A 23,850-nucleotide genomic window follows, 5' to 3' on the forward strand; every position below is an offset into this window, starting at 1 on the left:
GGAAATCTAATATAACATATGTATGGATTAGGGTTTCTGATTTCCCGGACTTTTTCGATTCCCGGGATACGGGACGGAGCCCGGGATCGTTCCCGGGATTTTTTTTCAATTAAATATATTTTTATTAATAAAAAAATATTTATTTATTTACAAAACAATACATAATATATCTATTAACTCGAAAAAAGGTAATTATAAAAGTTAACTTATTTAAAGTAGCGTCTTAAGAATACTAAAATATTTAAATGAGAATCCGAAAGCTAGATTTGGTACAAAAATTTCTAGCAATGGAAATAACTCTTTCAGTTTCGGTCGAAGTTTGTTTTATTGTTATAAGAGACGAAAACATTTTTTTTTTAAATTAACAGTTTTTTTCTCCTGTCAGCATGTATATTTTATTTTCTTTTTTAAAGTCGAGTATGATAACTCGATTGGTTACAATCCATATTTATCCCGTTGCCCAAAAAGAGTAACGCGAGGACGTGTAGCGACTTCAGAATAATTAGCCTAATGAGTCACACATTGAAGATCCTACTAAAGATAATACAGGGCAGAATTTACTCACGGTGTGAAGAGGCGATTAGCAGAGAGCAGTTTGGGTTCAGACAAGGCTTGGGTACCCGAGAGGCCCTTTTCTGTATGAAAACACTACTCCAAAGATGCAGAGAAGTCCGTAAACCTGTGTACATCTGCTTTATAGACTTTGAAAAGGCCTTTGACCGTGTCCAACACGCTCGCCTGATGGAAACATTAAAAAATATTGGCCTGGATGACAGAGATGTCAGATTGCTACGAAATATTTATTGGAATCAGACTGCAGTAGTACGTGTCGATGATCAATTCACTGATGAGATTCCTATAGAACGGGGCGTCAGGCAAGGATGCATCCTATCACCTACTCTTTTTAACACCTACACCGAATCCATCTTCCACGATGCTCTCCAAGAGGCGGAGGGCATCAAGGTGGGCGGCAAGACGATCACCAATATAAGATATGCTGATGACACGGCACTAGTCGCTGAAAATTTAGCAGACCTGCAAAGATCTCTAGACCGTGTACATCAAGAAAGCAATCGAAGAGGTCTGCGCATAAATCTAAAGAAAACAAAATTTATGATAGTAGATAGAATGCAAACAGACACCGGGAATCTAACCTTGGATGGAGAGGTGATAGAAAGAGTAAAAAGATTCAAATACCTGGGTACCTGGCTGAATGAAGAGATGGACCCAGATGAAGATCTAAAAATCCGCATCGAGATGGCTAGAACAGCATTTGTAAAAATGAAGGCGGCCCTTACAAACAAGCATCTCAATCTTCATACGCGGTTGAGATTCGCGAAGAGCTACGTCTGGACAGTATTACTACACGGATGTGAGACGTGGACTCTGAAAACCAAGATGATCAGCCGCATTGAAGCTTTTGAGATGTGGGTCTATAGGCGTATGCTGAAGATTCCGTGGACCAAAAAGATATCAAACGAAGCTGTCCTCGGCATGATGGGGAGAGGCAGGGAACTTGTTTCTGTCATCAAGCGGAGAAAGATGGAGTACCTCGGACACATGATACGGGGTCCAAAATACGAATTTCTCCGTTTGATAACCATGGGGAAAATAGAAGGAAAAAAATGGATTGGCAGGAAAAAGTTATCTTGGCTTCGAAACATGCGCATGTGGACCGATATGAGCGCCGAAGAGCTGTTCCGAGCCGCTGAAGACCGATGCGGATATATTCAAATAATCGACGAGGTGGTCGCCAACGTCCGGATGCGGACAAGGCATTAACAAGAAGAAGATGATAACTCCTTATTTAATTCTTCACTCATCGTCAAACACACAATTGTTTCAACTTCATCCGAATTTAAAAGTGTTACTTCCATTGTGGAATCGTCAATACAAGAAGGATATACTCGTTTCATAATCGTTTCACCGTAGGATATACATTCTCTTTTATTGCAACATTTAAATAATGTTTTGTTCGGTATAAAATCAGAATTATTTAAATTTCGTGTTAAAAAAATCAGTTTTAGGCTTCTTCTTTCTTCGATTTAAATTTTTGAGAATATTTTACGATTCTTTGTGTATTTCATTTATGATTTCCCTTCGTGCAGTCGTGAAAATGTTGTATGTTTTCAAGATTTTTTTAAAACCAATTCCCGGGATTCAAGATAAAAATTCCTGGGACACGGGACAACAAAAATTCAGTTATTTCCCGGGAATGTCTGTCCCGGGTCGACCCGGGTCAGAAACCGTAGTATGGATGTATGAATGTGGGAAATTTTAAGTAGAATAATCCGTTATATTTTTTGAATGAAATATCTATAATTTCTGCAGGTGAAACTTTTCAATTGCATTATGTGTTTTTCCAGTTAATGAACATGAAATTTCCAGATTCGATACTAGAATATTGGATTAAGTATATTTTGGTTATTACATTTAGAAAATAAGACACTCAATATGGTTAAATGCCAAAGGAAGGTTTAAGCTTTAATGAAAATATTTTTATAAAATTATTTTTATCACCCAAGAAGTACATACAAACATATATGAGCCCAACTCCATACTAACTTTGTACGTTCAATGAAATTGAGGCGAAGCTTACTTCGTCTGTAACTTTTAAAAATATGTCGAAGGTAGTAAAGTAACCATAAAAGAAAATGCCAGACAACGTGGTTTAAGTCAAATGGTGCCAAAACCATACAATGTCCGGAATAAAATATTTTTTAAAAATAGCCTAAATATTTATTTATTTATATTTATTTAATTTATACCAGGAAGGCCTAAAAAGGAAAACCCAATGCGCCTTCCTGGCCAAAGACAATTATATAAATATATATGTACACCATCCATATATTCACAAATACTTACACGTATACACAAATACACATACATACATACATAAATATATAAATACACATATATACACATACATACATACATACAAATATACATATATATACATACACATACAAATACATACATCCATATACATACACACATTATAGATGCATATACACATAAACACATAAATACACATAAATAAAGATAAATTACTCATATAAATACATATATATAAAAATAAAAAATATCATACATCTAATATATAATTTGGAAAGAGACTTTGTATATATATATATGTATGTATGTATGTATCCTTCGTTCGTTGGTTCGTCGTCCGTAGATCGGTGACTTCATCGAACACGTGATTCGTTTTATTTTTTTTTCGATTCATAGGCGCCGATTTGATTTTTTTAGATTCAATGGATTCACCCCCGAGGGGGCGCAAGGCGTGTAGTTTCATGGGGCCCCGCCAGAGGCGCCACAAGGGGTGCAGCCCCGTGGGGCCCCGAAGGGGCCGCAGCCTCATGGGGCGCAGCCGCATGGGGCCCCGAAGGGGGCACAGCCTTATGGAGCGCAGCCTTATGGGGCGCAGCCCTAAACGGCAATAGCTAAGGGAGGCGCAGAGGGGCGAAGCCCTAAACGGCAATAGCTAAGGGGGGCGCAGAGGGGCGAAGCCCTTGAAGGCAAAGGCTCAGGGGGGCACCGAGGGCGAAGCCCTAGAAGGCAAAGGCTCAGGGGGGCGCCGAGGGCGAAGCCCTAGAAGGCAAAGGCTCAGGGGGGCGCCGAGGGCGAAGCCCTAAAAGGCAAAAAAAAAAAAAATTTTTTTTTTGATTTTATTTTTTATTTTTTTCTTTTTTAATTTAAAAATTTTTTTTTTTACTTTTTTATTTTTTTTAATAAAATGATAACTATTAGATTAGTCATGTTTAAGCGGTTTATATTATAAATACTGAGCGAAGCCGGGTAATACAGCTAGTATATAAATAAAGATAAAACCAACATACATACATACACATTATGCTAAATAATAATATTACAAAATGAAAACTACATCTGTAAATATGTAGCTAGAAGCCATTTAAAATATGCTGCCTGACAGAACTGTATGATGCAGTAAAAACATCAAGGCTCCCAGAAAGCAGGTTAAGTAATCGAATGGCTCTTGATAGGGGTGAGTCATCAAGCACATTAGTTCTGGCCCGAATAGGCAGAAATAGAGTTCTGGAGCGAGATTCTCTCAGTTTCTCAAGTACCCAAAGTTTAAGATTACACAGAACTTCAGGAAGATGACATTCACCCATTAGAATTTTTAGAAAAAGTTAATCTACATAGTTGATTCTTTCTACGTGAAGCTAAGGAGTCAAAGCCCAAGGAGCCCATGAAAAACTTGGAAAATAAGTAGGGATAGCGCCCAAACTCTCTCATATAGAGATGGCGCAGAAATTTTCTTTGCACTCTCTCTAACGTGAGCGTGTACTTAAAATTATTAGGACTCCATATGGCCGAGTCAGATTCAAGTCAACTGCGTACCAATGCAGTATACAGTAAACGTATCTGACTTAAATTCTGACAACGAAGCCTAATGTTTTCGTAGCCCTTTTGCACACATCTTGGATATGAGAATTAAAATTCCAGATATTTAAAAAAGTAATACCCAAATCCTTGACATGTATGTGACGGGCAAGAAAAGAGCCATCAATCATGTAACCAAATTCAATTGATGATCGAAATCTATCAATATATGAGAGTTTCAAAGTTTTTATACGATTTATTTTAAAAATAAATCATATTGCAAAAGTACATAATTAATTCAATATTAATAGAATTGTAATTCGATGAGTGCAAGGAGCAGAAAGAAGATTTCTCAGGGGAGCGGTGGAAGTAACGAGACACGGAATTAAAAACGAAAAAGCACAATCTCTCGGTATTAAACTGAGTTCATATATTATGGATAAATGAATGGGGCTTCGTGCGAATGCAAGCACAAATTGTTTCAAATTAAAACGAAAGCAAAACCTGACATGTTTCGGATACATTTATTCAATAGTTTAGTAGAAACATATGTATGTACGTACGTACGTGATTTTTTGACGAGAAAAAAGGCTCAATCTATTTAATGATGCTTTTTATAGTTTTACAAAGTGTACATCCATATACTCTGTGTAGTAACGATCGTGTATTTATAAAACATGTAGGGGATGAGAGTGAATCATCTGTAAATAATCTGGAATGTACGTATGCAAATTTAAAACTCGAACGCAACGCGTATTTCTATTGTTATCTTTCTATCTCTCGTTCTCTCGATGATATTTTTTTTATTTTTGCATTCCGTTATATTTGAAATACATTTTTTATGCTAGTTCTTGTTTAGCAATTGCTTCTACATTTGTAAATATATATGTACTTGTATGTCTGATATGTACTCCTTTTATCTTTCGCATGAGTAGTGCTTATAAATATTTTTAAGGGAACAATTTAAACGACTGTTTTATAAAATAAATGTCCATTTAAAAGAGCAATTAAAAAAAAAATTGTACATATTTGCGACATAAAAAGCGGATGAAATGTATATCATCGACAGATGACAGATAAACTGTATCGGCAACGTCGCGAATACCACCGACAACGACCAACGCTTCTCTCTACTGGATTCCTTCTTTTTTACTCTTCGGCTTGTGACCTTCGACACCTACGACTTTGGCTTCGACTCTACAACCTGAAATCATCATTTATATTCATACGTAATACGTACACAAAGTAAACACTTTTGACAGTTGACAGTTGTCAATAGCGGAAGACGGCAACGTTGCCACTTTTTGTTTCTATTCTAATGCTAAAATCTATTTTTTCGAATGATCGTTTCATATTTTTTATGGTCAAATATTGTATTCGATACGAGATTGTTTAATGCACCGAAAATAATGCAAAGTTTTAATGCACAAACATTTTTTTAAGGATACAAAGATTTTTCTCAATGTACAATTAAATCGCACCTTGTTTTTAATAGAACAAACGTGACGTTTTATATATATTATATATATATATAGTTTCTTCTTCTTCTTTTAGTGTCATGTCAGGTCCCCCCTATGTTGACTATCACCTGTGAGTATGTGTCCCTGTCCTGAGCAGCTCTAAACAGTGGCTCGACTGTTCTAATCTCTGTCCAGTCTCATATGTTCCAGAGCCGGGAGATCTGTCTTCTACCCTCTATTTTTCATTTTGTGATTAGGTGCAGTAGACCGTACTTTCACCTCTAAATACATGCCCAAAATATGACAACTTTCGGACCTTGATATCAGTCAGCAACTGTCTAATTACTCTTGCTCTTTGGAGCATATTTTCACTGCGGACCATATCGGTCCATGGAATCTGTAGTGTTCTACGATGCATCCGCATTTTAAACGCCTCTAGCCCGTTCAGAGTACGGATCTTTAGGGTCCATGATTCAACTCCGTATAAAAGCACCGACCAAACATAGCACCCAACCATTCTTTGCCGAAGTTTATCATTACAGAATTTTTTTCTTATTTTATTGACCGCTGCACGAGCTGCTTGTATTCTGCATTAGATTTCGGTTTCTAGGTCAATGTTTTCAACTATATAGATTATGGCCGGAATTTGAGCCCATGACCTTCCGTACTGGTAAACAGTAATTTTACTAGTGGCCATAAATGTGTATATAATGCTTGCATCAATAAAAAGACATCAAAGCATATTCAATTATATTTAAAAGTTGAATCAAAATAACATTCTCAATGCTACGTAAATATTATATGGTGTATGTAGGTGCTGAGAGCCACTAAATTTATAACACGTAAAACAGCCGTTGAAACCACTATCACCAGGGTTTTTTTCTAAAGCTTGAAGCTTCCGTAATAGTAAAATATTTGCAGAAACGTGAAGCCAATATCAAACAGAAATGAACATCCGATATTTACACATTTTTTCATAGAGTGAACCATCGAACCAGTCCCATACGTTCCTAGCAACGCTAACATTTACATCAGTTTTCAGTTGAATACTTCGTACACCACTCTTGTTTTGCATATCCATTCGCTGTTTATTATGGAGATAAAGAGCGAGAGACGGGATTGCAAGCGGCGCGGCGAGGCGCCCTGGGGCGAAACTCTAACCACTTTCAGCCCAGCATCGGTTTCCACTTGAAACGTCGTCGACGGCATCCAGATCGTAGCCGTGTATTGTCACGCTTATCTCAGGGGCCTCTTGATTCAATGGGTCGAATGGTCGAATAACTTTCAGTTTTTCTTTTACAGCCCGTCTCTGTAATCCCCGTTCGTGTGTGTGTGTGTGTGTGTGTGCGACCTAATACGGCGTTAAGGGTGCGCTTAGCATTCAAACTGCACCCCGAATTCCATTAAAGATGTTTACATGGAAAACCCCGTCCCTAAATCTGTCCGAAATATTCCCGGAAAAACTGCGGAGCTTTTCCCAATGTCGAATGGAACGAATGCATTCTCAAATAAATTTTACCTGAGCGCCCATCATTCCAGCTCGCAGTCTGGGTAGATCCGTGTGAGAGTACTTGGACTTGGACCACGGCTCCACCACTGTCAGATCGGTGTTCAGTTCGAAGTCGTTGATCTCGTTCCTCAAGAACTTGCGCAGATTCCAAGGAAGGTCGTTGTGGCTGAAACATTAACAAAATATCAAATAATACTCTCTTACATATGTACATGGAAGCCCCCCTTGATCCATTTCAAAAACTACACTAACTTGTGAGCCTTGTTAATTCAAAACTATTTTTTAAAGACAGAATCAAAACGGGTGATATTTAACTAAATTGAAAATTTTGACCAAATTCATTTTCATAAAAGTAATGCACACTCATAGTAAATATATATCGAATGAAATACAAATTATTCAAGTTTAGTTTTTTTACAGGTTTTACCCATATACATACATATATTCTTACATTAAACATGACATCTTTGGGCAAACATTGTACAAAGTAAGTATTATAGACTAGTGTTATCCCCGTTGATTTCAACAGGTGGTTTCGGAAGTAATTGATACACGAATTAAAGTAAAGTTATATGTTATATACATATACATATGTAAATATAATGTAAGGTAATTTATAGGCGCGCGCGCACGTAATATTAATCGTAATAAACATTCAATCTTTCATTTCCAAAAAAAAATTGTTTTCTACATCAATAAAACTGAGCAACAAAAAATTACCGGAGCGGAGAATAATCAATCTAAACTAAGTTTGACCCATTAAATCTCCAATATGACAATGACTTTTGCTGGCTAATTCTGGTTTATGAGATACTAGTGTTTTTACCCGGTTTCGTTCCGTATTTGTAATATAAACAGCTTATACATGGTTAATCTAATATTAATCTTTTTTTTTAATTTATTTGAAAATTCATTTTTTTTCTACGAACCAACAATAGTTACATACAAAGTCTTTTGAAATTATGTACACCCGAAACTTTAATTTTGTTGCCGTTCCTTTCTTCGATATATATTGAGTGAATGCGACAGTATATATCAATATATATATATATATATATATTGAGTGAATTCGAAAGTTGCGCTTCGACCAAATAAAACGTATTTTAAATTGACAAAATCGAGGTTTCGTATTCTCCTATTTTCTCCTCCGAAACTGGACCAATTTAAAAAAAAATTTCATCATCGGTATGAGAAAGATATTTTCTGTGCAACTATGTGCGTATTTTTTTAAAAATCGACCGTTAAATAAGGACGGACTGTTGGGTTGCACTGGACTCTTTTCGTGGGTGTAAAAAAGAGGCGATTTTATCGATGTTTGGCGGCTCCTAGCTCCTATAAAAAATAACTAATCAAAAAATAAAACGATAGATGCAACCCAATGGTAGATATCCATAGCATATTAAAAAATAATTTCTCTAGTACCATAATTGAGGAAGGGAGAAGTCTAATACGTTTGTATGGACAAGGCGCTGGTGTCCAGCCCTCTTAACTAGTTGTTTTACCCGGCTTCGCTCAGTATTTGTAATATAAACAGGTTAAACATGGCGAATCTAATAGTAAATATTCATTTGTTTTTTTATTTAATTTATTTGAATCGAAAAAAATACATATCGAATATTCGTCATTCGTCATTCAAAAATTTGATTTGTTTCCGATGTTACCAACCAACAAAAGTCTCTTTCGAAATGATATATAATATTAGATGAGCGTTTGAAAAAAAATTTTTTTACAGAAATTTGGCTTTTGCGATATTTTACTCGAAATCTACTATTGCTGTAACAAAAGTGAGTATTGGAATTCGTGGTTAGATGTTATTTCGATGTATTATGATTTTTATTGCTTTAAAATACTTATAATCAATTATCTAGTGAATTTGAAAAGTCAACAATATACAATATAACCTCATATATAATCTTTACAATCTGACGGAAATACCATTTCTATCGAACATGCTACTGCATTAAATACAATAATTCTTTCAACCTCCGCTTCAATATCCTCTTTATTGTGAAAACGTCCATTTCACATGGTATTATCTAGACCCAAGAAGAGGCAATAATCGGGAAAATTTTAAAAAGAAAATGAAATAAAATTTTCCATCCTGATATACATACATACATACATATGTACACACATAAATACCTTTTCCCAAAGGAGTATTGCAATACCATTCATCATCACATGAAAAATTTTGAACCAATTCTCTGCACGTTAGAACTTTTTAGTACACTTTTATAAACACTGTGCATATCTTACGACAAACTTCTACCGATTTTGACTCCAATTTTAATTCATAAGAAAAATCACATAGTACATTCGATTAAACGGACATTTTAAATGGAACGAAACCACCGCGTAAAACTACATACTGTAAATTAATTCAGAGCGGGCTCAATTGGGTACGGTTGAGGTTACACTAATTACGATAGGTAATTATTAATAATTAATATAATTTGTATATGTCCACAGACAAATTGTACATATGTGGTAAATTTCATATTTCATTAGCGTACGTATCCCGTTGGCATACAGCTTTGACAGCTGTCGTTGCAAATATCTAGGTACATATCAAACAGCCAATTGCGATGCGAATTCGTATGATAGTTCGAATTAACCGATTCATAATTAGTGTATGATATGGATTAACGTAAAAACACGCTATTCCGATTTCGATTTCACTTTATTATTACCTAAAGTCGCGAAAACACACTTAAAGGTAAGCAAACATGATAATTTAATTGGGCTATCGAACGTTTTGGAATCGATACTGATTTTAAATAGAATGCTCGTTGTAATTTTTTTTTACTTACGGCTTGGGGCGAAGTTTCTCTCCAGATTCTCGTATATACATACTTATACACATACATATTTGAACGATGTAACCTTTTCCGAGCTAAATAAAGTACAATTAAGATTAAATTGAAAAATCCAGATTAGACAATATTGCAAACAGGAGATAAGGTCACATATTTTACTGGATGTTTATATTTGGGAAAAAATACATGACCTCGGCCTTTATCTTCTAAAGGTAGCAAATTCAATTTATAGCGGGGAATTTCTTCACCGCGAAAAATATTCTTACAAGCTTTTTATTATTAACTTCAATCTGTTAGTTCAGTGACATTCTGTCCGTCAAAAAATTGTGATCTGATTTTGAACCACTCGTCAGGTCGCTTTGATGTCTTATCGATATACGGAGAATAACATTGAAGTAAAAATTAACAACTATAATTGAAGAATTTTTACATATGTATATCATTAAATAGATTAAAATGACCCATTGTTTAAAATTATGATTAGTTAGCCCGGTGATTTAAGCCTTTTTTCACAACTTATTACTGACCATACTCAGTAATAAGTTGTGAAAAAAGATCCGAAAATGACTCCAATGTACGACTTTATTGTCGATTCTGATGATGTTCACAAAATAATTATTAAAAATGAATGGTATTTTTATTACTAAAAGCTTTTTAACCCTTTGACTGCTACAACAACGATATATCGTTGTTGTGAAAACGGCGAAAACTGCTAACAACGATCGTTGTTGACGTCATAATTGCTGTATTCCAATACTTTCTATACGCAGCACGTCAGGGGTGTGAAACAATCGATTGCTTTGCACGACCATGAGGTGCCATAATTCATTGGTAAAAAATAAATCGAAGTAAGATATTGGCAACGCGTTAGTTGGGTTAAAATAATTATTTTTTTTTACATATATACCAGGAAGTCTTTACAGGCAAACCCCAATGTGCTTTCTTGGCCAATTACAAATTACAATTACAATTACAATGCAGCATTTTTATTACAAGTCGTTGAATTACGAGACACAAACTCGCAAATTAACGAGATACACTTTATTGTACATTAATCATACTAAAAATAGTGGTGACATAGTAAGTAAGAAGGATTTATAGCCAACTGAAATGCATACCAAATGTTTATGATATATGTTTAAAAATTATTTGATTACTTGAAACTTCGCATCCTTGTGTGTCTCACTCACACGCACATAATTAAAACCAAGAAAGAAAGAGAGAAAGACCGCTACCTGTTTCAAATGTATCGCATGTTGTAAAGATATGTACATCGATGTCTAAAAATAGATTATTGAAAAAAACAATGCGTCGGAAGACAATAGTAAAAACTTATTGAGTGTATATATGTACATATGTAGGTATCTCTTTCGCACGCGCGCATGTATGTAAAAGCAAGACAGAAAGAGAGAGCGCGAGTCCGCAACTGCTTCTTATATGTAAATGTATATAAAGTATTACAAAAATTACGCGCGTTCGGCGAAGTAAGTATGTAAAAAAAATAATATATTATTTTTTTTTCAAAATAATTACAAATGTTAGCATTTTTCGCTTGGATTTTGAAAAACCTCGTAGTAGCCAAAGGGTTAATAGCTTCACTCTGTTCGTTCCATGAAATCCCTACCAGTCAAAAACTTGTGATCTGATTTTGAACCACTTCCACTCTTCAAATCGCTTATATATTTTACCGACATGCAGCGGCTAGCTAACATTGAAGTAAACTAATATCTCCGACATGAAGTAAGGGTAGTTCAATAACGAACTCATTAAAATTTACATCGGAATCTTGTGTCAGATCAAAGCGATGATAGCTCGCTATCCAACCGTTTCTTTCTACCACCCCTTTGAAACTCATTTTCATTCCATTGTGGAATCATATCGGAAATCGAAAATATATAGTTTATTTCTTAATTAATAACATTGAACAACTAATATCACGCTTATTTCTTACCGGAGCGGCGGCTTATCTTTACCCACTAGGTTGGCTCTTTTTTCGTTTATGAGATACATATAAGCGTTTAAAATTTTTTTGATTACATTACAGTCTTGCGCTTAAGATCTAGTATTGCTGCGTCAAAAGTGAGTATTGGAATCAATAGTGAGATTTTTTTTTTCAATTTATTGTGATTTTTTATTGCTTTAAAATGCTCAGAAATAATTATGTGTGTCGGCAATTTTCATTTATAACAAAAATTCTCCTGAATTCGTGATAATTTAAAAGAGTCAACAATTATGCATATACATATGTATGTACATATTTTAAGTTTACATACATATATTTCAAACATTTCATATTTTCATTTTTCACATTTTTAACATTTCATAAAATCTTTCCAATATGTATTCACTGTTTGATTGGACTCTAATCGAAAAAATGCTTACGATTTATTAGACACACACACACACACACACACACATGCACCATTGCCTTAAACCAAACATTCCCAAAATCACTCGAATCGTTTAGGGGTGACGATGGGGGAAGTAGAGAGGGATTCGTTTATCTTGCAAGCTCCTCAAAACAATTATCACAGTGCGAATTTTCCGCACGGGAACGATGCGAAAAACCGTCGACCGGAAAAGTGCACCTTATTTCACTCGCGCCGAATCTCCACCGACAACCCCATAATTAATTGTCACCCCCTAATCTCCACCCCCCTCCCCTTCCCCTCTTCCCTGCACACACCACCATAGCCGAAATGTGACCCCCATGCTTTAGCCGTCGTTCACCCCTTTCGGCGAGAGATTCGCATTTCACGGACGATTATTCCATCCGCTCTATCCGTGCACGAAGCTCAGCGCGCGTTTCTTCCCCATTAAATGATTACCTGTCGTCTTTGAACGCGAATTTCTCACCAGCTCCATGGTATACATTATATCCAGGTATGCGTAAACACATAGACCGGAGGTGGTGAACTTACGGCACGCGCGCTAAATGTGGCAGTCGTCACGTGTCAGGAATTTATAGAGACTTGACGATTTAAAAAAAATTCACCGACTATAACAAAGTTTCCGTGTACAGATAACGGTTCTCAAATTATCTTTAAAATACTAACACACCCCCACACATGGTTTCACGATCCCAAAACTTCATCTATTGATACTACGCATGTATGTATATACATACATACATACGTGCATTTTGCTGTGCTCTCACCCAGCGGGTTTCCAAGGGTTTCCAGAAGCAATTGCTAAAAAGCCGAAGTTTCTAAAATTTTCATAATTTTTGTTAAAAATGCATTACAGCTTGATGTCTTAATCATTTTCCTGGTGGAGGAATAAGCTTTAACCTCCTTGCGGTCCTCACTGTAATAATATTGCTAAAAATCAAATTCGATGCTTGTTACCTATACATTGAAAATTCGATTTCTTAACATTAATGACAAAGAGAAGCTTTAATCATTTTAAAAAATAGTAGATGTAGATTTACATCGAATAATTAATTTCCTGGTTTATATTAAATATTAACAAGTTTTAGTATTTACAGAAAATTTGCATGATAAACATACACATATGTGGTTTATATTAAATATTAACAAGTTTTAGTATTTACAGAAAATTTGCATGATAAACATACACATATGTGGTTTATTATACTTTAGCTCCAAGGTTTAAAAACTACGAGCTCCTTGGAAGACTGCGAGCACTTACTTGAAAAATATCCAAAAATTCAAATAAAATTCAAATACATATTTTCAGAAAAAAATCGCATGCGCCTTATATTGTACTATAAATACAAACAAAAAAACAACTATTAAAAACCAATGAATTTATAACTTGAATGCAGTCCATCCTGCGCAGCACTTTTCAGCAAATTTCAGCAAATTTTGATAATAATAAACAAAAAATTCTCAAACACATCACTTTTTCATATAATAAAATTAAATATTACACTAATATCTTGCGGAAAAAAACAACTTATATTATATTCTGCAAGAAATAAACTGTCTAATTGTTCTAATTTGACTAGGATATTCATATTTTTTTGGCATTTCTTATTAATTTCGTATAAATATTTGCATGTTTTGACGAAATAATTCTCCAACGGCGCGTTTTTTACATTTTATAACAAAATATATATCGATATCTTGATGCACAGATATTGTATGTCTATTTTTAAATTTGTAGATGCTGGAATAATTCGGGGTTTTCCTTTCAATGTAAAAACCTGAATTATTCCAGCATCTACAAACTTAAAATTCGATACAAATTCAAAAATTTACAAACAATATTTGTGCACCAAGCCATCGATATATTTCATTATATTTTGGTCCTCCACAAATATGTGTGTATATAATACATTTGCGCAAATAAATATTTGCACAAAAATAATGCTATATTTTTGGAAACCCTTTGTTCCGAAATTGGGTGATAGCACTGCATTTATTTGTTTGTTCTACGTATACCTATATACATATCAAGATAAAGTAAAAAAAATCAGGCCGTTTCTCATATCACACACTCTTTCCTACTCGAGCTTTAGATAGATTCATGAGCTACAAAAGGTTCGCCACCGCTGATATATACACAATGTACACAATGAACATTGTACATACATATATACATATGTATATATGTACCTACATATATACATACGTATTTATTTTCCGTATGATACGCACTTTCGACAACGGCACGCGGTTCGCGCGTCATTACCCCGGCGCAATACGATATTTTTAACGGTTTCCGCTTCCGATTTTATTACAGTTGTACGTCTGGCAAATTACGGCAGCCGCACACAAAATGTGCATGAGTGTATTTACTGTCGATTTACACACATGTGCATACATATGTACATACGTGTGTGTGATTGTGTAATGTGATTTACACAGTGTGCAAATAAAAGCCGTGCCTCGTTTAGAACGCCCGTCTGCTACAAAACAACACAGTTAAATGAAAGGTTAAGTTCATTTATCTCATTTTACGTTCACGGGCTGACTAAAAACTAAGGGAAACTCGAATATTACATTATATTGTATGTTTACCTGACGAGGCTGCTGGGTTTGCATTGCCTACCTTTCGCTATTGTTTTTATTTCTCGTATTGGTTTACTTTATAATGTGAGGGTCATTTGAAATTGCTTCGAAAAGAAAGAATAGGATGATTTTTTTTACATTAAAAGGAAATATATAAGGCCGGAACAAAAATAGGAATTTTGGATTTCCTACGATGTATGTACATATGTATGTAGGGGAGAGTGGTGTACCTGTGGACAATTTTCGCTTTTTCACTCATAGCTCAGCAACTTTATTGTTTTATGCAAACTTTTTAATGTCATTAGATAGATTGAATATTCAAAATTAAAATTAAAAAAGAAAAATTAATGATTGCATAACAGTTTTTTATTTTTTGCAAAAATAATAGAGACAAAAAAATTGTCCAAAGGTTCAACACTATGTTCAACCTATGGACAGTGTATGTTGTACCTTTGGACAGATATGATAATTTATACAAATTAAACTATTTCATCCAATGTTGAAATTCTTAAGGTCTACATTAAATTCCAACTGTGATTTGAGTCTCCCAGACTGGCCTACCACTCGAGGAGGAGGCAATTTCCAGAAATTTCCTCTTGACAAATATTATAAATTTTGTCATCGACCACAAGAAATTTGTTTGTCGATATTTTTTTGTAATACTTAATTTCAATATCATTTTCAATTGGATTATTCATAACTTCAGCAACAAAATACTTTTCACAAGAACCTCTAACCTTAACATCTAGACGCGTCCAGAGGTACAACCAAATAAATGTCCAAAGGTACAACAAAACGAAATATTCAACTAATATTAAAATACACTTCTTTGTGTTTACGTTTTAATACAGATATCGTCGTTACCAAATAGTTAAATAACCACTATACAAAACTAAATGCATATCTTGTATGAACAGTTATTTGAATAAATATGAAAAAACAAACAGTTCATTGGTAAATATTTTCTTTTGGGTCCCAAATAACGAAATTCTCGAAAAAACTCGAATCTGGCAGCGCGCGGCACCAAAAGGTGGATTGAATGTTGCCAATATTTGATGTTCATAATTCCCTAGAACATTGTGTAGCAAAAATATTTTTCCCGACCGAAATAAAGTCATTGTCCACAGGTACATTCGTCCATAGGTACACCACTCTCCCCTACATATATACCTAGTGACAAACTTGAATCGTATCAATAAAACGTTAAATAAAATGATATTTTTTACCTTTAAAAAAGCCAAATAATCATGTGTTGCAATTTATTTGGATCGATTATGATTAATTTTAACTGATTAACGAGAATTCAAAATCACCGTTTTGCTGGAAACTCTCATACAAAGCGAGCTCCATACAAAACGGCCAATTATGGCGAAAACACATTGAGTGGTACGTGGTAGGTGTTCTTTTCAGATACTTTTAAACATGTGAAAATAACGCAGCATCTAGTACACAACCTATCCTAACCCTTAAATAATACCAACCCTAACAATCTAATCTTAAATGAATAAAACCAACCCTGAAAATGTAACTGGTTATGATTTCACTGAGACGTCAGTGAAAATATAATTTCACTGTGACATATAAATACAACAGTGATTGTTTATAAATATTTTATACCAGAGATACATATGTTATAATAATAGAAGTGGCTTTAAGCGTTATATTGCTGTCAAGTGATGATTGTCCACAGACAATCCTAAATAATTTTATCATCAGTCGTATTTGATGCTTGGTGCTCGACGTACATATGTTCTATAAAAACTTCTCTGGGCAAGGGCAATAGGCAAGTGCATCGTTAAAAATTGCACAATACATTCAAAAACACAAAATAAACAAGTAAATTGATCATTTAAGTAACATATTATTCAATTAACATCGTAGTTTGACAGTTTTTAAAAATGTCATGGCGATCGCCGGTATTCTAAATAACATTTCAGGGGTGGCAGAAATGTAAAAAATAAATATATACCAGAGAAATTTAAAAACTACTTTTAAATAAATGCAAAAACATTTCTCTTGGTGGCGCCGAATACTCAATTATATTGTTACGTACGCCGCGGATTAAGCGAATAGAATCCCAGAGACTAGGTGACCGTTCAAGGGTTATCTGTTATCGGATTAACTATGTAAGTGCTTGCACTTACTTCCAGGATTATATCTGGACTCTGTGCAAAAGTGCATTTAGGCTAAACAATGACCGTTATTAGTTATTTCTCAGAATCGGTACGGGAAGACCCAATGTCGTGGAAATACATATCCGAATACGTGACTATACAACAGGTAAACAGATTAGGCGCCCTGAGAGATCTACCCTTTATAAGGCGGTACGTAGGCGATATCATGTCATTCTGGACTTAGCACTGGCAATGCGTGTATCTCCTGAATCATCAATAAATGCTGTGAAACGAATTTTGGCCTTTTACTTGGATCCTCCACCCACCCCTACGCAACAATATTAATAGCCAATTATTTATGAAACTATACATTACACGTTAATTTAAGAGTTCCCAAGGACAGACAAATACAAAAAATTGGATAAAAATAGTCCGCCAACTGAGAAATTAAACGGATTGGCCACCAACGCCCGACACCACCATATAATCAAATTGTAAATAAATCTATATCAAAATAAAACTTTAATTTCTGTAGTGAATATGTGATGAACCTGATTTTATTCCGTGCGTTTTAGCGTCGTTATGGATTCGTACATCATAATATTGAAACAAATTATTTATTCATAATGACGTTTCTATTATTATAACGTTTCTCTGGGTTTATACTGATTAGCTAGATTGAAAAAATCGATTATAAACAAAGCAAAAATTTAACAATGCTTATACCACCCCATCTTCGCACACATACCACAAATCCAATTAAGGTGTAAATAAATACACATTATATGTATCTAAAGGGTACATACATACATATACTTGAGGGTGTACACGTTCGAAAACTAATTTGTAAGTAAGTCTTGATGCGAGCGTTCGATGTCAGGATGGCAGCAAACAATGTTAATGAGAAGAGGATTCGCCGTTGGAACCGGTTAAAGAGGATTCGAGCTTAAGGCAGCAAATTTCGTCCTTTGCCCTTCCGGCCCAGTACAAATGTGATTTAGGTCGGTCTACCCTTATTTGTGTCCGCTCTTATCCGGGTACATCCAGGGCCACAGGTCCAGGTAAGAATCACAGAAGCAAGGAGGGGGGCACATTAGGTAATTTGGATGTTTCTTTATAAGGCGCTTATCGGCCGACAGTAAATCTCCTGCCGGGAAGAAAATAAATAATGCCCGAGAGCAATCTCAGCTTGACTCACCCGTCTATTAGGGGCACTTCCGCCAAGATTTGGTGGGCTGTTTCCAAGCGTTCACGGTCTGATGCTGCGGTCGCCAGGACCAGGAGTCCTGCCGTCAAGGTCCACAGACTGACGCCCATAGCGAATCGTCTCGGTATTAAGTCTGAAACAAAAGCGAAAATTTTGTGATAAGAATATGTATTATAGCCCCAACATCATTTCAAGATCAGTGTTGATTAGTTATGTTTTAAATTTTGAATAAACCTTAGATGTCAGCATTCGATTTCTATGAACTGATAAGCTTGTTATGAAAAAACAAACAAAAATCGTACAGTGAAAAAAAAAACAAAAGAATATTTTTCACTAAATAAAAAAAAAATTCAATTATTCCATTTGTTTATATTGCTCGGATTTATCAAAGCTCAGAATGAATTGAAATTTTGCAATATATGTAATTGAAAACGGCTTTTGACTCAACCCTCCAAAATTTACACTACATTTGATAGTTCTAAATCATTGTATACTCTTTATGTGGTATAAATATCAACTAAACCAGTGCTTCCCAAATTGGGGGTCGCAACCCCCTGGGGGGCCGTAGGATTTCTCGCGGGTGCTGCGAAAATATTCAGTAGAAAGTACAAATATTCATTTATTTATGAATATTTTTCCACATTACATATTTAGGGAATGTATATATTTAAGTCTGTTAAATAATAACACATTATATGAAAACTTTCGACCAAAAGCTTTCTTTGTGGTCAAAAGGTATTAGTCAAGGATGAACGGAGATGTTTTCGTGTTTGAATAATTTTCTCACGAATAATGAAATATCACTGTCGACTTCAGTGAAAAATGTTATACTTGATCACATGGCCGAATCGATACTATTTTTCAAAAGATATTTCCCAAACTTGAATGAGAATGAAAGGAACAATTGGATAATAACTCCATTTGCCAAGTCCTTAAAATATGATCATATTACGTGGACAGCCCAAGAAGAGTTGATCGATATCAGATCAGATAATTTGCTTGAAGTGGAATTTAATGAAAAAAGTATTTCAGAATTTTTGTTAAGGCGACAGCAAGAATATCCTGCTATTGGAAAAGAAGCCCTGGTAACTCTTATTCCTTTCGCAACTACGTATCTATGCGAAACAGCATTTTCGTCATTACAAGCAAAGGTCATGCCTTTCCACGGAGACTTTGGAAGATGCTTTGCGAGTTAGCATTTCTGACATTGAACCCGATATCGAGTTGTTATGTAAAAACATGCGACCTCATCTATCGCATTAAATTGTTTCATGTGTGTATAGTTTTTATTTAAAAAAAATGTTTTTAAGCAAGTTCCTATGATTTTGTGCTGAATATAAATATGTGTATTAAAATTGTAATAATTACTTCCAAATAAACCTTTTAACAAGAAAAAAAAATTTTTTAGGGGCCGGGAATTAATTATTTCAGATATAGGGGGCCGTGACATGAAAGTAATTGGGATGCACTGAACTAAACAGTCAAAAATTAATTTAAAAAGACGTAAGAACCGATGTTTATTACAATATCAGATCGACAATGGACTGGAGACGCGCTAATAGTACGCGCGATAAAGTTTCAAATTTTTTTTCGTATCTAAGAAATACGTTGAAACATTTCACATGATGTTTTTTTAATATAAAACTGTTCCATTTATATGATGTGGTGAATCAGAAAAAAAAAACAAAGTACTTAAAAAAATAAAATAATACAATAATTTTTAAGAATCCTTCGGAAATCGGTAAAGTTTATAATTTTCACAAACTTGAATGGGCTGGCGGCAAATTAATAAAAACCTTGTAAAAAGAATGGGCCGGAAGTACTTAAACTTAGTTAACTCAAAATTCGATAGATAATGTATTTATTTACATTGAAAATTGGAATGTGAGAAAAATTCAAAACAATGAAATTGGGTAGAAATTGATTATAAAATTTGAATAGAACAAACAGAAATATCAAAATATGTAAATAAAACGGAATAAAAAATCTCTATTCCGATATAAAAACGATACTTGAGAAAATCGAATGAAATTTTCGAATTCAGCCGGGGTTTGAGCACCAACTGATTACACTCAATTCGTCAAATTTGATTCATCTCATTTCATGAAAAAAAAACAGGTTTTGTACCGCTCCTGAACTTTTTCGTGAAATAAGCAATTTAACGAACTATGTATGTACATACATACATACATACATATGTGCCGTTATAATTGAAAGTGGCATAAGTCCAGTTTTCTTTAGTTCGAGAAATATTTCGCAAAACACTAAATATAATATGTTTAACAATATTTAAAAATACTGGTGGCCTGTAATGGGTTTATTCTGCTTTTTAAAGTTTGGACATATCGAATTAAAATACACATGTATAGAGAATATATTATACATAGAATTTATTATTTATAATTTATAAAGGTTCATTTGCTGCGGCTGCAGGCAATTTCAGACTTTTCATTTATTAATTAATTAATTAATAAATAAATAATGGTATTATTATATTAATTAATACCATTATTAATTTCGAACTTTAATTAAGTTTGAAATAATATAATTAAGTATTAAATTATATTATTATAATGAATAATATATTATTTATTATATATGTAGTATTATAATAAATATTATAATTTCATAATTATGTATGGAATTAATAATGGTATTGTAATTAAAGTATAAAGGTCTGATTAAAAACGAATTCTCATTTTTTTTTATATACATATGTATATGTAAAATACATTCAATTGTTTAATTTAATTTGCAACATGATGAATTAGGTTTGTAAAACGACGAATTTGATTTGTAAAAAAGTCGTAGTAAAATATACCCGCTCGAGTAAGTCAGACAGTGTGTATGTATGTAAGATATATTTTAAAATTTATACTATTCTAACATACCGAACATTTGACCGCTCTGCTCGCCCAACCGCTAATGACAATCAATCGATCATTCAATTTCAAGCGTGTCAAATACCAACACCTGTTTTCGACCGATCTGGAGCCCATCGCGTCATTGGCGCGATAACATCGTATCGTTATGATTTAAATCTCATATTAATTTTTATACGCCAAACGTGTTTAATTTGTAAATCAATATGGCCTGAGGGACGGAACCCACACACGTATCTATCTGTAAATTATGTGTACAGAACGCTATCACAGTCTGTCCGAATTTGTTGTGGTTTACGGTGAGAATTAACCCTTTCATAAAATAATTAAAAATTTGTACAAGTGGGAGTTGTTAAAAATAAAATTTTATTTTTTCAGAAAAATTTATAAGTTTATTTTTGATTTTGTCTTTTACCTTTTAATTTAACCTCATGTTCTGACCTCTTCGTTAATAATTATATAATAAAATAAAAATACAATTTAAACATTATTTAAATAACAAATGTACGAAAATATCTAATATATAATTTCGAAATAGACTTTGTATATATATTTATTTATTTAAAGTTTGGACCATTGTAGCATTTCAGGAATTGCTAATGCGCCAAAATGGTCAAAAATATAACAGAAAAGAAAAATAATAATAACTATACCTATATGTATGTACATACCCGGCTTCGCTCAGTAATTGTAATAAAAATAGCTTAAACATGGCGAATCTAATAGTTAATATCAGTTAAAAAAAGGCTTTAGTTCACTTCTGAATGCTCCCAGAAGGAAAATACAATACAGAGAAATTGTGAGAAAGGAAATAACTTTTTGGATGAAATGAAATAAATCTGAAATAAAAATTAGATCACAACTATTCAACATTACATTATGTTTTCTTCACAATTATTTTCTTTGAACACAAATAAAAAAAATAATAGTTATTTTAAAAATTAATATTTATAAATTACTTTATAAATTAATATTATAAAATAATAATATTAATTTATAAAGATTTCATTACATATCATACCTTTTTTTTGGGCAATATATCGTAGCATTTTTGCTATCGTTCGGCTAAATATATTTAATACCAAAAGAAGTAGTTTAATTTGATATGTAAAAATTCGCTAATTTGTAAACAAAATATCGGACTTCTTGGTAAATACAAATATACTAATGAATGAAAGTTTAACAAAAAAAACATTTCAAAATAATGTTTTTCAATTCATATCATTATTTTGAACTGAAAAACAGAAATAAAGTAAAATGTTAAATAAACTTTTCCGTTCATTAATTAAACTTTGAATATTATTAGCATATTTACATGTATTCTTTTTATCTCAATATTTCATTAAATGATCTCGTACATTTTTTTAATCGTCTGCTTTTTTTTAAGTATAATTTTTTTATGATAATTAATAGTAAAAAATCACAAATTTAAATTTTCATTTTGATTGTTCTTTGTACATACGTACATACATATAGCTTAGCGCTTGATAAGTGAATTTTTTTTCGTATTTTCAAAAATTTATACATATATACATACATATATACGTACATATATAATTTCATATATTAAGCTATAATTCATTTTATTGGATAAAACATTTTCATTATTATTTTCCTATAAAACATTTTATAAATAATCAACCGAAACGAATAGATCAAACATTTTATCTTATCATTATGTTTTTAAGTTTTTAATGGGCCACTTACACTTGTCATAAATAAAATTTGAAAAATTGATCGTGTACCTAAGAATCATATTATATGTACTTATGTGTGTAGTCAATTCAATCATAAATTATGCTTTTATCAGCAAAGTTTCTGTTAAATATAAATAACAAACTAATACTTTCAGCCCATTGTGAATTCCATTCGAATATATTCCCCATTAGGCAAGAGATAATTTTGTACATAATAATGTTGTAAATAGACAGCACCATTACATAATATTATATGTGAAAATTACAATGGAAACGTGCATCGACAGTGTTCCCGAAATTAATTAAGATTCACCGTAAGGGCTTGAAGGGTGCGGATGGGTGAGTTGGAGAGGAGAAGGGGGGTGGGGGGGGGGTAGAAGAGGTGGTCCATAGGTCGTTCAAACACGTGTGATTGGCTCGTTGGAAAGGCTATTTGCAGAGTGTTTGCGAGTCGATTCCCCCGAGTCGCTCTCAGGTCACCCATCAACGGATCCAAAGAGTCGGAAACGGTCGGAGACCTCAATAAACACGCCAAGGGTCCGCTGGCAAAACAAAGTTGGAGGGCCGCGGGCCACCGTTTGAATAGCCCTGTGATTAAGCGTAGGTCGTGTGGGTACAGGGCGACCCGAAAGTGTATATCGCGACACGTTAATCGGGGTCTAAACGGACCCGGGCTAGCATTCAATTGTTATTATGACGCACGGAAAATACAAAATGCACACTCGAACAACAACTCGTATTGCTCGACAATGAAATATGTATGTTTAATTTTTGTTTTACAATGTTTTTTAAAAATAATTGTAAATAATTTTTAATAAAAATTACAATATTTAATCAC

General features: G+C 33.7%; 1 protein-coding gene across 1 annotated transcript in view; it reads right to left on the bottom strand.

The window, feature by feature from the left end:
- The window catches only part of LOC143922425 (dipeptidase 1-like), a 254,552-nt gene extending 233,158 nt beyond the window's left edge, over positions 1-21,394 (bottom strand). The window contains exons 1-3 of the mRNA XM_077445648.1: positions 21,325-21,394; positions 18,425-18,566; positions 7,330-7,486 (exon numbers count right to left, since the gene is read on the bottom strand). Coding sequence (XP_077301774.1) covers positions 7,330-7,486; positions 18,425-18,566; positions 21,325-21,331 — 306 coding nt within the window. The 5' untranslated portion in view covers positions 21,332-21,394. The remainder of the gene's footprint in view (positions 1-7,329; positions 7,487-18,424; positions 18,567-21,324) is intronic.
- Between the last annotated feature and the right edge of the window lie 2,456 nt (positions 21,395-23,850).

The sequence above is a fragment of the Arctopsyche grandis genome, chromosome 2, assembly GCF_051622035.1.
Source record: "Arctopsyche grandis isolate Sample6627 chromosome 2, ASM5162203v2, whole genome shotgun sequence".
NCBI classification, from domain to species: Eukaryota; Metazoa; Arthropoda; class Insecta; order Trichoptera; family Hydropsychidae; genus Arctopsyche; species Arctopsyche grandis.